The sequence below is a fragment of the Phocoena phocoena genome, chromosome 2 (assembly GCF_963924675.1).
Source record: "Phocoena phocoena chromosome 2, mPhoPho1.1, whole genome shotgun sequence".
Lineage (NCBI taxonomy): Eukaryota > Metazoa > Chordata > Mammalia > Artiodactyla > Phocoenidae > Phocoena > Phocoena phocoena.
In genome coordinates, this window is record NC_089220.1 from 95814077 (window position 1) to 95830863 (window position 16787).

Genomic DNA, 16787 nt, shown 5'->3' on the forward strand with positions numbered 1-16787 from the left:
GAAAAAGAGGGAGAGAAGAAAAAGGGATGTGTGTGTAAGTAACTTCACCTCTCTGAATCTTTGTTTGCTAGTCTGTCAAATGGGTATCTTAGAAGCTACCATCACAGGGGTACCAGGGGAACTATGAGGGACAGCGCAGGAAGCGTTTAGCTCCAGGCTGGAATACAGTTATGCTGCCCTGTGGGTGGCTACAATAGCAGCAGCCATAGCAGCCGCCACCACAGCAGCGGTGGGGGGTGGGGGGGTGGGGGGAAGGAGGGGAGGGGGGATGAGGCTGGAGATGAGGAAAGAGCAGAGAGGAGCCTATGGCCACAGTTCAGACGAGATGAAGACGTGAACTAAAGCAATGCTCTGGGGTCTGAGGGGTCGTGGTGCCGCTGTTGGAGAGGGAGGTCAAGGCGGTAAAGGTGGGAGGGAGCAGCCATTGTCGCCGAGCCGATTTAACAGGCGTTCCAAAGAGTGGGCCATGTCAAGGGCAAAGAAGAGAACCGCTGAGTGTAAAGATATTGGGGCCCTGGTCTGAACATTTGGAAGAGCCCGAAATGAGAGGGATGTATTTGTGGGGCAGGTGGCAGTGGGGACACCGCTGAGGGGGAATGTCTACCAGAGGTCACCATGGGGGCTGGGGAGAGAATGGGGAGCTCATGAGTTAGGGTGGACTCCTACAGCCAAGGGCCGGCTGGCGGAGTTCTTGAGATCTCTGAGGAACAAAGGAGTAGAGGGCAGTCCCCTAAGGATGAGAGATCAGGAGAAAACCAGCTACTGATCACCTCTAAGGGCTGGTCCCTGACCTCTCACAGCCACCCTGGGAGGGAGGAAGGACATCTGTGTTACCACAGAGGAAATGCTGAGGGATTAAATGAGATCAAGGTCAGTGACGGAGCCTGAATCTGTATGTAGTGGGACTCCACAACGTTTACCACAGAGCTAGACCATCAAGCCGCTCTGCTTTGTCCCAAAGAGCGAGTTAAAGACTGGCAAAGGGCCTGCCCCCCGAGCCTGGCCCGTGCCGGGGGCCTAGTAACGTTGCCCACCTCCCGCCCCCCACTGCCCAAACCTGCTAAGGCGGCCAGTCACGGGGTCGTGCTGAGGACTCCAAGTAATAGCATTAGGAAGGTGAGCCGTGGATTTATTCAGCAAGGGAGTGACGTCATTCAAGTGGATTATTCCAGCATTTGCACTTCCAGAAGTAGGTCAGAGAGACAAAGTACAGCAGGAAAATCAACTAGGTTAAGAGACTGTTATCATGTTCTGGGAAAGAGGAAATAATGTCTGGACAGAGTAGCAGCTGCAGGAATGGAAGGAGAGAGGAACCCGAGGAAGCGAGGGCAGAAGGAATAGAAGGATGACTAGGAATTATGGGAGATCAACCCCTACAAAGAGAGAAGTAGAAAAATTGCCACACAGACAAATATCATATGCTATTTCTTACATGTGGAATCTAAAAAAAAGGGGATGCAAATGAATTTATTTACAAAACAGAAGTAGAGTCATGGATGTAGAAAACAAATTTATGGTTACCGGGGATAAGGGGGGAGGAGGGATAAATTGGGAGATTGGGACTGACATATACACACTGCTATATATAAAATAGATAACTAATAAGAACCTGCTGTATAGCACAGGGAACTCTACTCAATACTCTGTAATGGCATATATGAGAAGAGAATCTAAAAAAGAGTGGATATATGTATATGTATAACTGATTCACTTTGCTGTACAGCAGAAACTAACATAATATTGTAAATCAACTATACTCCAATAAATATTAAAAAGAAAAGAAAAATTGCCAATATTCCAAACCTGGATAATTTTTTTCTCCCAAACTGAATTTTAATTTTTTTCAAATTATAAGAGCTGTACATGTTCATTATAAATAATTGGAAACAGAGGAACATGAAGAAGGAAAATCAATCACCTACATGCCCTGTCCTAACAAATAACTGACCTGTGTTAGCATTTTATGTTTTCTTCTAGTATCTTCATAAGCACCTATGTGTATATATTTAAAAAATTGGAATGACATGTCATATGCAATTTTGAACTTTAGTTTTTTGCTTAATAGTGTTTTCGCCTTTGCATGTCATTGCATATTCTTGGAAAACACCAATTTTTAAATGGAGACTACACAGTTTGAATTATATCAACCTTAAATCATATCGCATAGCTAGCATCTTAGATCTGGTTGGTTGAACATGGGCAAGCTACAAACTAAAGTTGGAAGATTATAGTATTTTAAAACTATAAACATTATACATGGTTGTTGTAGAAAGTTTGGAAAAATCAGAAAGGTATAAGGAAGAAAACAATCACCTATAAACCCACTGCCCAGAGAGACTCCTTTTCACATTTCGGCGTATGCAAGAATAGATTTTTAGGACCAGGGGTCATACTGGTCATGTACACTGTTTATATTTTTACATCCTGGTGTTTTTCATTTATATTTATAACATGGGCTAAATTTAATTTCAGTACATTCTATTGTACTTATTGACAATAATCCTTTTTATGATGAGGGAATTTTTCAAGCTAGAGCAAATGCTTCAATGGGCATTTTAACAAGAAAAAGATAAAAATACCCCATTTTAACAAGCTTTGACATGAAGTTGTTCTGCAGTAGGAGTTCCCTAACCCTAAGGCACGCACAAAATTTCTTTGAAATATTTCACTTAAAGAGATGTTGCAAAAAATCACCAAAACCCCCACTACCCCATGATTATTTTTAAAAAGTCAGTGCCAAGATAGAAAATCAAAAGTGAAAATCCCCACTATCTGCCCTGCACTCAATTCCCTGAGTTAGATGGCTATTCTTCCAGACTTTTCTGATGCCATAGACAAAGCTTTGTTAGTTATATAAATGGGGCTGTTAGCTACTTGCTTTTTCACCTAACTTTATTGTGTTAGTGCTTACAGACCTATCTGTTTTTTGGTAACAGCTTCAGTATTATTTTATCCTATGGAGTAATGGAGTATCATAATCTAATAAACCAACCTCCTACTGTTGGATATATAGGATATCACCAGTTTTCACTTCCAAAATAATGCTTCATTGACCCAATTAAAAATGGGCAAAAGTACCCTCAGACTTTGCTGGTGGGAATGTAAAATGGTGCATCCTCTGTGGAAGACAGTTTGACAGTTACACAAAAAGTTAAATAGAGTTGTTACCAAATGACCAAGCAAATTCACTCCTGGATATATCATACGTTCACATAAAAATTTATACACGAATATTTGTAGCAGCATGTAACACAAAAAGTGGAAACAACTAAGATATCCATCAACTGAGGTATGGATAAAGAAAATGTGGTCTCTTCATACAGTAGACTCTTCTTTGGCAATAACAAATGATGAAGTTCTGATATGTGCTATATCATGGAAGAACCTTGAAAATTTTATGCTAAGTGAAATAAGCCAGACACAAAAAGCCACAAATTGTGATTCCATTTATACGATAAGCCCGGGACAGGCAAATCCATAGAGACAGAAAGTAGATTAGAGGTCACCAATAGGTGGGGGAGAGGGGGTTGGGAGCGACTGCTTAATGAATAAGGGATTTATTTTTGGGGTGATGGAAATGTTCTGCAATTAGATAATGTACATTCTTGTGAATATACTAAAACCTCTGAAATGTATGCTATAAAAGAGAGTTTTATATTGTGTGCAATCATATCTCAACACAAATTATTTTTTAAGTGCGCAAAAGACTTGGACACTTCACAAGTGCAGATATTCATATGGTCAATAAACAGATAAAGAGGTGCTCAACATCATTAGGCATCAAAGAAATGCAAGTTAAAACCACACCGTGAATCCACCACTTACCCACCAGAATACCTAACAGTAAAAAAGACTGATGATGTGAAACGTGGGTGAGAATGTAAAGAACTGGACCTCCTCTGCTGGTGGGAGGATAAATTGGTACAACCACATTGGAAAACTGGTTGATAGGACCTACTATAGCTACACATACATATTAATTCTATTCCTTGATATATACTCAACAGAAATGCATACTTGTATCCTCAAAAAAACCCCATGAACAAGAATGTCACAGCAGATTTATTCATAATAGCCCCAAACTGGAAAAACCCAAATGTTCATCAATATACACTAGACACATAAATTGTGATATGTTTAAGTAATAAAAAAGAATAAACTGCCGATACATATGGCAGTAAATGGATGAATCTCCCAGGCTTAACTAAAATTATGTAATGTTTAGTGTCCGAAACCTCTGTCTATTCCATAAGCTGCATTCTAAGGTTTACATTAACATGTGAAATGTTACGTGGGTCAGTTTTTTTAATATCCTTTTTTTGGGGGGCTGCATTGAGCGGCAGGTGGGATCTTACCCCAACCAGGGATCGAACCCCGTGTCCCCTGCAGTGGGAGTGCAGTCTTAACCACTGGACTGCCAGGGAAGTCCCATGCGGGTCAATTTTTAACAGATTAAATAATTGTAAATATGCTTAATTTTCCCCTGATGCCAATACTAAATATATTTTGAAAACAAAGCACCTATTTCAAAAGATATGCGTGTGTATTGTGGAAAAATTAGAACGTACAGACTAACTACCATACCACCCCTCACCCATACTCTTTACCACACAGAAAGACCACAGTCAACACCTTGGTATGCACACACCTGAACACTTTTCTGAGCATTTAAGGAAGCCTGAGTATTCTAATTTAATGTTAACACATACATACCTTCCAGGGACTCAACACATGGAACCGATCAGCAGAACGGTGAGAAGTTAGAGCTGTAGCTCCAAGTGCTAAGGCAATTACATCCCGTCTAACTAATCTCCTTACCTGGGCTTGACAGCTCGGCTGCTCCCTTCCTTCCCACCTGCAGCTCCGTGTTCACGTCTGAAGCACGCACTGCAGTTTGCATCACTCACTCACCCCTTGAACCTTCTGACCATCCATGCTGCCAGGTGCCCTCAGAACCCCCGTTGACCAGTTTCTAGGGCTCAGTTCTCTGCCCTTTGCAGGAAACAGAGTTCAGCAGGGTTGGCCCCTGTAAATTCAGACCCCGCTTTACTGAGCAACCCTGACATTCACCTGTAACTGAAGGTTATCAGCAGCTCCTGCCTCTTCACAATCCTCACCCCACCAGCACCTCATTGTTTTGGCCACTCTTGCTACATTCAGCTTCGTAGAGCTGATCAAGACTGTGGGGTGAGGGCTCCCCTGCCCCCTTCTCCATGCATAAACTTTTCAGGCTCTGCAGGTCCCTCCGTCTCCAAACAGGATCTACTCCTTCCCAGGACTGAACCCTCACGAGCCCTGCTGCCTCCAGTAGGACTCTGCTCCTGCAGTTCCACTCGCCACGTCAGGATGCCCACAGGGTAGTGGAGGGAATGGCCAGCCTTACTGTCTTATAGCCTAGGATAAATGCTGTAAGACAGACAGGAGCCCTGAGTTACGGGTGCCAAAAAGGAAGGGTGATGGTCTCTTTGTGGCATAGGGGAGACCAGGAAGGGGCATGGAGAAGGCAGTCCGTGTGGACCAAAACCCAGCCAGCTGTCCACCAAGTAGCCCCTCATTCTGGCACAGTCTGGGAGCCCCATGCAGACAGAGCCTGAGCCAGGGCTGAGAGCATATTTACTTCCTCTCTAAAAAATTTTATATATGTTTTATGAGATATTATGTGATGCTTATTTTTTTTTTTTTTTTGCGGTACGCGGGCCTCTCACTGTTGTGGCCTCTCCCGTTGCAGAGCACAGGCTCTGGACGCGCAGGCTCAGCGGCCACAGCTCATGGGCCCAGCCGCTCTGCGGCATGTGGGATCCTCCCAGACCAGGGCACAAACTCGTGTCCCCCGCATCGGCAGGCGGACTCTCAACCACTGCGCCACCAGGGAAGCCCTTATGAGATATTATGAATCTATAAAGATTCTAGCATCTTCAAGTATGACCCTTAAAGAAAGGCATAAGACTTGTACACTTAAAATAAGTGTAATCTCCTAGCAATTAAAAGAATCTGACCCAATTCATTTGGTAATTTATTTTGATTAAAATGTCACAAACTTCTACTTCTTATTTCTTCATATACAATGTATCTAAATGAACTAAATTCAATCATTTGTAATACGAAAAGACATTACATATTAGTAGGGTGATGTTGCTTCATAATCATGTATTATTTCCACTCCTAAGATACATGCCCATGTTACAGAATCACAGCTATGGCCTGTGACTTTGGGGTGATGCAGAAGAGGCCACAGGCCCGGAGTGCTTATCAAATGATGTTTTATGCTCTGAAAGGAAGAAAGGAGAAAACTTGGGGGGAACGATAGTTCCCACAAAACTTGGGAAAGAGATTTCTCAAAAGGAGGAACTGACAAAATTCTTCCATTATTCTTATGAGAAGATCTTAAAACAGATTTGAATGCTGGTAAGATAGAGAAAATCAACTACGTTGCCTTTTCAAACTTATTTTTTTAAGTTATTGTATGAAAGATATTAAACAATGAAAAATTATGGCAAATATGCTGGCAGATAAAGTTTAAAGAAATCTTCTGGAGGATGAGATGATAAATGGCGTGGAAATTAAGCTTGAATGATATATTAGTTTTTGTGGTTTTTTAGTATATTTATTTATTGCATTTTTTTATTTTTGGCTGTGCTGCGTCTTTGTTGCTACGTGCGGGCTTTCTCTAGTTGCAGTGAGTGGGGGCTACTCTTTGTTGCAGTGCGTGGGCTTCTCATTGTGGTGGCTAAACTCGTTGTGGAGCACAGGCTCTAGGTGCGTGGGCTTCAGTAGTTGCGGCACGCGGGCTCAGTAGTTGTGGCTCACGGGCACTACAGCGCAGGCTCAGTAGATGTGGCACACGGGCTTAGTTGCTCTGCGGCATGTGGGCTCTTCCTGGACCAGGGATCGAACCCGTGTCCTCTGCATTGGCAGGCAGATTCTCAACCACTGCACCACCAGGGAAGCCCTGATATATTCGTTTTAAATGGATATATACATAAAAATACTTCTATGATTCATTTCAGATTGAATATTCTCTTAAAAATTAGAGGGGCCTGAAATAAATATTTTTTTACGCAGGAGCGTTCTTAGTAAAAAGAGTTGGTAAAACACTTCTGCCCCCATCAGGCAGGCATGGGGTGAGAGGACTTTGACAGGCCGCCATGGCCAAATGGGATTATTTGGAAGACTCAGCCCTAGAACCCATTTGTGGCTTCATAAATGTATCTGGGCTTCACACGAACTTTAGAAAACTTAGGATAAACTGTGTCCCTGGGTCTCACTCCCTCTGGGTGGACCGCTGTCACAAAACAGATCTAGACAAGAGGCACCTGGCAGAAAATACGAGACTTGCAGGAATTCTAGTAAAAGCCGGCTGAGATTCCAAAGGTAGCATTGGCCTTTCCAACCTCAGCTGGCGTGTGTTCTTACAAGATGACAGTGGCAGCACCATCACCACGAGCAAGAGCAGATGTGGCCCATTTGGGAGAATTCTTATTTTCTTCCTTAAATCACATTCCAAAGCATTTCCAGTTCCAATTAATAAGCCACATCCCTCTATGTGACCTTCATTTAGCTTTTGAAAGAAAAGTGCATTTATTCTCTTTTTTCCTGCTATAATCTATTGAGAAAGCCTAGTTTGAAACTGCTGGGGATCTGGATCATTTCCAGAGCATGTGGAGAGGGGGTAAAAGGAAATGTGACTTGAAAGAGATACTTGGTATCCAACATCAGGTGTGATGAATCCTCTCGGCTACTGAGGAGAGCCTGAAATGAAAACCAGAGGAAAAATGAGTAAGGAAACCAGGGCACTCTGCTTTATGGCTGTCTGGAAGTCAAGAGCAAGGAAAACACAACTCTATCTCCAGTGAAAAACTCGTTTCAAAATCATGTGAGATAACACACAAAACGGCTTTTCAACAGCACAGCTCCAAGGTGAAATGGTTTATCCAGGTCTTCCAGATCAGCTCTCATCAATACTCAACTTGCTCTGTTTCACTTCAGAAGTTAATTTCCCACAGGATGGACTGACTGTAAATCGATCTACTTTCTATTCTCACCTATACTCATGGCATAATTCTAAGACCAAACATGAGTGGAGCTCAGTATTAAATTTTTATTGCATTAATATTTCTTTTTAGTTCAGTGGTTTGCAAACCTTTTTGGTTTCCGGACCCCTTTATACTCTTAAATTACCAAGGACGCCAAACAGCTTTTGTGCATGTAGTTTTAACTACTGATATCTATCATATTAGTAATTAAAACAATAATTTTAAATATTTATTAATTCATTAAAATAACAAGCCCAATACATGTTAACATATTTTTATTGAAAAACTATATTTTTGAAAACTCAAAAAACTAGTGAGAAGTGGTATTGTTTCATAATTTTGTAACTCTTTTAAATGTATGACTTAATATGACAGGTGGAATCTTGTATCTGCTTCTGCATTCACCTCTAGTGCTATGTTATTTTGGTTGAAATGTATGAAGAAAAGTCTGCCTCATACAGGTATGTATTTGGAAAAAGGCAGACTTTGCAGACTCCCTGAAACCATCTCAAGAATCACCCTCCCCAAGGACCCTTGAACCAAACTTTGAGAACTGCTGCCCTAGTTCATTGGGCAAGAAACTTCAGGGATTAAAATAAGAAAAAATGGGCACACAGGTTCTCTCTTTCCATTCAGCCTCTGCTCCCTTGCATTTACTCAAAGACTGATGAGAAACAAGACATGCTGAAGGAACACAGAATGTGAGTCACGGTTTTGGTGTTTTTGTTCCCTTCCCACCCGGGGAGAAAATGGGTTCTGAAAACAGGGAATTTGACAGGGAGAATTCCTGTTGCTTTTCCTGGGTGCCTTTCCTTTGTATATTTGGTACATGTACTTTAATCCTGAATTTCTATAATGGTAATTAAACAACACTGTCTTATACTAAAAATTAAAAGACACATCCTTAAGGATCTCACCTGTACTTTGCGAACAAAGGATGGAGTCACTCTTTTCTCGAAGTCATCTATAGGTGTGTATGAGTTAAGGATCTTTATGATCTGCAAACAGTACATAACATGGTGTGAGGCCACAGAAGAGGACAACTCTGTCCATGAAATAATGGTTCCAGTGGTCTGGGAACAGTCGGGAACCAAAAGTGGTTCTTTCAGACTATAATCTGGCTCTAGGAACCATGTGTTATTTTTTTCCAAAAGAGAAAACAAGCTGAGAAGAGCATAGAAGGCAGCAAGGACATCCTATAATTAGATGACCTTAAGAGAATTCCCCATTTCCAGCCTCCTTCCCTGCTCCCACCCCCTCTCCCCACAGATACACATATGTGAGTATACCGGGCAGGGAATGTGTCATATGCATTTTTATGTTTTTAAGGCCTAGAGTTAGTATTTAATAAATGCTGTTAGATAAGAGGGCAGCCCATGGGAGATACGTATGCTCCCCAAAGAGCACAGAGAGGTGCAGATGCACCCCACAGCTGGCTAAGCCAGGAAAGGCAATGCCAATTACATGATCTGTGGGTGAAGATCAGGGAGACACTCAGCAAGCCTGGTCACCTGCACAGCAGACAGGGAGGTACAGCGTTCGTAGATTTCCTTGGCATCGCTGTCTGTGGTCTTCTTGACCTGAAGCAACCAGGCTGCCTGAGAGAGAGCTTCCAAGGTTTCCCTGGCCAAGCTGTTCTGCAAATTCTTATCTTTAAGCCATTCTTCTAAGTAGCTGATGTTGCACCTGGAGTAAATGCCAGAGGAGCAGAGAAGAGGGGTGACCCGCTTAGAACACTTTAGGGGAGGGTGCCGAATCCAGAGCTCACTGAGATCCTTAAGACTACATACAGCCCAGCAGTTTCTTTATTTGTAACAAGACGGGGGTGGGCCAGATGATCAGCTCTCACGATCCATGGTTCTAAGGATCACGATGGTCTAGGGTGAGGGACCATAAGAGCAGTAAACTTTGGAGAAAATCTCAGCAAAGAACAGTGACTACAATAATTTATAATCTATTAAAGTACCCTTAATAATAGGTTTGAAAATATATTAAAGGAAAAAATCATAGTGGTATTTGAAGAGAAGACTTACATTGGTATAAAAATTGTTTGATCTCTTTTCGCAAATTAGCAGAAAATTTTCAATTGGTAGAGGCTTTCTTTTAGTCCACTGGGGTTTTTATTCTTGTTTCTGTCACTGATTATCATAGGTTTATGAGTTAAGAGCCATGGGTTTTAATCCCACCAATCCGTTGTGTGAGCCTGGAGAGTTACTCAACCTCTCTTGGTAAATCAGAGTGTTGAGAACACTCATACATTGCTAGTGGGAATGTAAATGGTACAGCTGCTAAGGAAAGCAGTTAGGCAGTTCCTCAAAATGTTAAACATAAAACTACCTTCTGACCTAGCAACTCCACTTCTAGGTACTTACTAAAGAGAACTGAAAACATGTCCACACAAAAAATCATACACAGATGTTCACGGCACCGTTAATCATTATAGCCAAAAAAAGAAAACAACCCAAATGTCCACCAGTTGATGGATAGATAAACAAATTGTGGTCTATCCATACAATAGGATGTTATTCCGCAATAAAAAGGAGTGAGGTACTGCCACATGCTACCACAGGGGGGAGCTGTGAAAACGTTATGCTAAGGGAAAGAAGCCAGTCACAAAAGACAACATATTTATGATTCCATTTATTTTAAAAATGTCCAGAAGAGGCAAATCTATAGAGTAAGAAAACATATTTGTTGTTGGTTAGGTTGAGGGGGAGGGGACTCCCCAGTGGGACTTGGGTAGGGGATACGAGTGGCTGCTATTGGGTGTAAGGTTTCTTTCTGGAGTGATAAAACTGTTCTAAAATTACATGATGGTGATGGCTGCATAACTCTGTAAATATACCAAACACCACTGAATATACACTTTAGATGAGTGAACTCTATGGCATGTAAATTATATATCAATGAAGCTGTTTAAAAAAATTGAGTGTTGAACTAGGTGATCTCTAAGGTCGGTTCCAGCTCTGACCTTCCAGATTAGCAGCTCCCCATGGGTTATAGCATTGGGACAATAATGCTGAATTACTGTATTCTATAGGGATGTAATGAGTGTGAGGTAACATCTCTTGCACTGGTTATGCCCCCTTTTTTTGCATTGTCAATTTTGTCCCACTAGTTCTTATTACAATAGATTCCTAATGGGAATCCACTGAATTTTGAGCATGTTAATCCTCCCGCTCTAAACTCTGTGCTGGAGTTCTGGTTCTTGGTAAGATGGAGCGAGCACTCCATTTTGTTTCTCCCACTGAATGCAGCTATAAAACCTGGATGGAATGCCTGGAACAGCTATTTGAGGACTCTGAAAAGTAAACAGTAGCAGGTGGACTGGGAGAGAAGACCAGAATTTGAAGTATCTCCAAACTGACAATGAGTTTACCAGTATCTTTCCCTCTGCTATTCATTGGCCTGAACTCAAAGCAGCCTGAAACTCAGTACTGGGCATGGGTGCCAACAAAGAGCTCCAGGAGGAGCCCTCTAGTTCTGGCTCGCGATGCTGGAAAGGGGTGTCCTAATGCTCTGAGAGAGGGTGGAAATTCTGTTTTTCTTTTTCCTCCTTTTCCTTTCTTTTTCTTCATTCTCTCATGTGCAAGCCCCAAACAGTCCTATGGTTGTGGCAACAGAGTCCAGTAGGAAATTAAAACTGAGAGAGGGGAACTTTCTTCAGTTGGAGGAGTTGTGGCTCAAGAGGATGGCGTGAACTCTCCTTGCTCTTCCTCTCACCACTTGACCCCAGGTGGGGACATTTGCTGGAAGTGTGCCACACAGTGAGTTAAGTGAAGCCCCAGTTTTCTGTCTGGAGGACCAAAGAGGGGATCCCCAGGTATCTGGAAAGTACCAGGGGTACTGTGGAGAGGAGGAGCTTGGGAAAGTGACCCTCAAAGTTATTTATGAATTCTTGGACACACCCCAGAGCCCAGGGATGGATCTGACCCTCAAGAGCACACATAAACTTTGAGGACTAAACTATAGGACTGCACACCACCCAAGTTTCAGTCTGGCCGCTGTGTGTCACACATAAGACAAAACCAGGGCTTCCCTGGTGGCGCAGTGGTAGAGAGTCCGCCTGCCGATGCAGGGGACAGGGGTTTGTGCCCCGGTCCAGGAAGATCCCATATGCCGCAGAGCGGCTGGGCCCGTGAGCCAAGGCCACTGAGCCTGCAAGTCCGGAGACTGTGCTCCGCAATGGGAGAGGCCACAACAGTGAGAGGCCTGCGTACTGCCAAAAAAAAAAAAAAAAGAAAAAAAAGACAAAACCAAATAGCGTTACAAAGGCTTTGAAGACAGAACTGACATAGGAACCACAACCTGCAGAGCCTGAACCCAAGTGAGCTGATTATCAGATAAAAGTATCAACATTCTCCATAGGATTTAAAGACTCAGTGTCTCATAATATAATAATAAAAAGTGTCCAGAATACAATTCAAAATTACTTGGCATACAAAAACCAGGAAAATCTTAAGTCACATTAAACAAGGCAATTAATAGTATCAACTCTGAGATGACACAGATGTTAGAATCATATGATAAAGACTTTAAAGAAGCTATCACAAAAATGCTCCAAAAAGTAAGGACAAACTATCTTGAAATACATGAAAAAATAGAAAGCTTCAGAAAAGAAACAGAAGATGTTTCAAAAAAATGGAAATTTACAACTGAAAAATAACTGAAACAAAAGAACTCACTGAATAGGCTCAATAGCAGAATATAGATGGCAGAGAAAAGAGTCAGTGAACTTCAAGGGATCAATAAAGACTATCCAATCTGAAAAGTACAAAGAACAGAACTTTAGGGATAACAAAATAATGAAAGGTCTAACATTTGTGTCATTGAAATTCCAGAAGGAAAGGAGAAAGTGTGATGCAGACAAAACATTTGAAGAAATGGCTGAAAATGCCACATTTGGTGAGATCCACAAACCTACAGAGTCAAGAAGTTCAGAGAAGCTCAAAGAGACTAAACCCAAAGAAATCCACACCCAGATGCATCATAATCAAACTGTGGTAAACTAAACACAAAGAAAAAAAAAAACTTGGAGCTCAGAGAAAAACTATGCATTATTTATAGGGAAATAATAATTCAAATGACTGTGCATTTCTCATCAGAAACCATGGAAGCCAGAAACAGTGGAACACTTTTACACTGATGAAAGAAAGGACTGTCAACCCAGACATTGGTAGCTTATAAAAATATGCTTTAGGAATGAAGGTGAAATGAAGGTATTTTCAGAGGAAAGAAAGCTAAGAGAATTTATCGTCAGTGAACCTGCTCTAAAAGGACTACTAAAATAATTTCCTCAGGCAAAAGGAAAATGAAATCGAAATGAGATTTGGGGGGAAAATGAGACTTGAAACATTAGAAATGAAAGAATAACAGAAATGATAAGTACCTGGGTAAATACAATAGACCATTCTTCTATTAAGTCCTTTAAAATATGTTGGATGGTTTAAAACAAAAATTATAACATTGTCTGGCAGAGTTTTTGATGTATGTAAATATAATATATAAGACAACAAGCGAAGAGGGGAAAGGGGCCTATGTAATGGTAAGGTTTCTACATTCCACTTAATGTGATAAGATACTGATTCTAAAATGACTGAAAAAGGTAAGTATGTATACTGTAATTACTACAGCAGCCATTAAAAAAGATACAAAGAGATAGTGAAAAAATAGATAAATTTAAAAGGGGTACCAGAAATGTTCAAAGAACCCAAAAGAAGACAGAAACTGGAAAGCAGAGAAATAAAAACCAGAAGGAACAAACAGAAAATAACAAAATGGTAGACTTAAATCTGAGTATACCAATAATTACATTAAATTTAAATGGTCTAAAACTCCAATTAAGAAGCACAGATTGTCAGACTGGATGAAAAAATAAAACAAAAAACTGGACCCAAATATATGCTGCCTACAAGAAACTCACTTCAGATATGATACAGATAGGTTAAAAGTAAAAGGATGGAAAAAAAATATACTATGAAAACACTGATCCAAATAAAAAGTAGACCTTCAGACAAAGTAGACTTCAAAGCAGAGAAAATTACCAGGGAGGGACAAAGAGAGACCCCAAATAACAACAGGAGGGCTAACTCACCAAGAAGACTAACAATTCTTAGTGTGTATGCACCTAAAAACAGAGCTTCAGAATACATAAAGCAAAACCTGACAGAGTGAAAGAAGAAATAGACAACTCCATAATTATAGTTAGAGACTTCAACATTCCTCTCAATAATCAGTAGAACTAATAGACAGAAAATCAGCAAGGATATAGAAGAAATGAAAAACGCCATCAACAAACTGGGTCTGATCTACATTTATAGAACATTGTACCCAGCAAAAACAGAATATACATTCTTTTCAACCCACTGCATGGGGAAGAGTCACAAAAATAGACCTGGGTCACAAAAGCAAATATTAACAAATTTAAAAATAACTGAAATCATACAAAGTTTGTTTTCTTCAATGTAAAAATATTTATAAGTTTTTTTTTTTTTTTTTTTTAGGCCATGCCATGCAGCAAGTGGGATCTTAGCAGTTCTCCTATCAGGGATCAAACTCATACCCCCTACAATGGGAGTGTGAAGACTTAACCACTGGACTGCCAGGGAAGTCCCAAAATATTTATGTTTGTATTTTAAAAATAAACCTGGGAAAGTCTTGGGCAAAGTGGGATGGTTGGTAATTCTAATATCACAATCTATGGTATATGTTAACCTGGATGTACCTTGAGATTTTTTTAAAAACTGTGGTAGAAAATGCATTACATAAAATTACCATCTGAACTACTATAAGTGTATAGTATAGTAGTGTTAACTATATGCACCATGTTGTATAACAGATTCCCAGAACATTTTCACTTTGTAAAACTGAAATTGTACATCCATTGAATGAACAACAACTCCCTTTTTCTCTCTCTCCTCAGCCCCAGGCAACCACCATTCTACCTTCTGTTTCTAAGAGTTTGACTGACAAAGTATGTTCTTCAAGCACAATGAAATTAAACTAAAAATCAATAATAGAAAGGTAACAAGAAAGTCTCTAAACACTTGGAAATTAAACAACACACTTCTAAATAATCCATGGGTCAAAGAGTAAGACTCGAGGGAAATTAGAAAATATTTTGAACTGAACAAAAATGAAAATATATCAAAATTTGTGTGATAGAGTTAAAGTAGTGCTTAGAAAGAAATGTATAGCATTAAATGCTTATGTTAGAAAAGAAAGGTCTCAGAGCCAATAATCCAGGCTTCTACTTTAGGAACCTAGAAGAAGAAGAGAAAAATAAATGCAAAGTAGGCAGAAGGAATGAAATCATAAAGACAGTAACAGAAATCAATTAAATTAAAAAAAGAAAAGATAAAAATCAGTGAAACCAAACTGATACACCTCTAGCAAGACTGACCAAGGAAAAGAGAAGTCACAGATTACCCACAGAGGAGTGGAAGAGGGGATATCACTACAAATTTTGCAGAAATTAAAAGAATAACAGGGAATATTCTGAACAGCTCTATACACATAAACGCAACTTTGATGAAATGGACCACTTCCTTGAAAACCAAAAACTACCAAAACTCATCCAAGATGAAATATATAACCTGAATATTCCTACAACTATTAAAGAAATTGAATTCATAGTTTAAAGCCTTCTGAAAAAAGAAAAAAAAATCTGTTGTGGCTGCCACTCCTGAGGGACTAAAGCATGCATTTCTCATGCTGGCATTCTGCTTTGTCTTTCTAACCCATCTTTCTAGGTCCTCCCATCACTCCTGGTGCTCCTTTCAAAGGGAGCTGGTTTTCCTTCACTGAGGCCTGTGTTCGTTCCTCTGGTTCTGGGTCAGCTGGAATCCTACTTGTCCTTCAAGACCCAAGTCAATGCCTTTCGTACTCCCCCCAGATTCCCTCAGGCCATCAAGCAATGTTTGTAGTTGGGCCACATTATTCTGGTTCCTAACAACTGTCTCCGTCTCCAGGACCCCTACCTAGGTTCTTATCAAAGATCCCTGGGCAAAACAGCCACAGTGGAACTTGCAGCAAAAATGCTATTGTGAAGATGGTGAGATAAAGTTGCACATGAGATAATATTTTTACAATTCATGACTAGGCACAAAAAAGAATTACATACTAGGAAAATCTTTATATCTTCCCAGGAACTGGTCTGCCTCTCCAAGCCAGATGAGACCAGAGAGCTATGACATTTGGCTTTTTCTCCTGGCAGTCAGAAAGCCTAGAGCCAGTTTTCAAGCTACTCTGTCTACTGTTTATGTTTTTCTTTTCTGTGGTTTTGATTTTCCACTTGTGTTCATGTTTTGTTATTGTGTTCCTTGTGTTGTCATGGTAAAGTCACTGTAAATCCTGGTGCGCCTTGTTTATGGCAGGAGCTGAGTCAATATCTGAATGAATGAATGCCTCTTAAATGCATGTGCTACTTACTCAGACCAACACACTGGAAAGTCAGTACTTCTCTAATAGCACTTTCAATTGGTGAGAGGAGAAAATACTGAGCACCTATGGGGACAGATGTTCACTCAACTTGGGGACCTACTGATGGAATGAGAGTTGTTTAGCAAAGACTCTGAGGTTTATGGCTCATGAGGTTTATGGCTTTACTTTAAATAGGCCTGAATCCTACCTCAGAGGGCTACAGGGCATCTGCTCAGTGCTCGGGAAATAAACAGAAGTCTTTCCTCTCTCAATGAAGAGGAAAAAAAGCCCAGTCCTCCTGAATACTCCCTCACATCTGAAAACCACAACCTG

The 16787-nt window shown here is 40.7% G+C and overlaps 1 protein-coding gene across 1 annotated transcript in view; it reads right to left on the bottom strand.

The window, feature by feature from the left end:
• Window positions 1-7596: 7596 nt before the first annotated feature.
• Window positions 7597-16787, bottom strand: part of MYO5C (myosin VC) — a 107613-nt gene continuing 98422 nt past the window's right edge. Inside the window, exons 39-41 of the mRNA XM_065871728.1 lie at window positions 9545-9719; window positions 8951-9031; window positions 7597-7749 (exon numbers count right to left, since the gene is read on the bottom strand). Of these exons, the coding sequence (XP_065727800.1) occupies window positions 7597-7749; window positions 8951-9031; window positions 9545-9719 (409 nt within the window). The remainder of the gene's footprint in view (window positions 7750-8950; window positions 9032-9544; window positions 9720-16787) is intronic.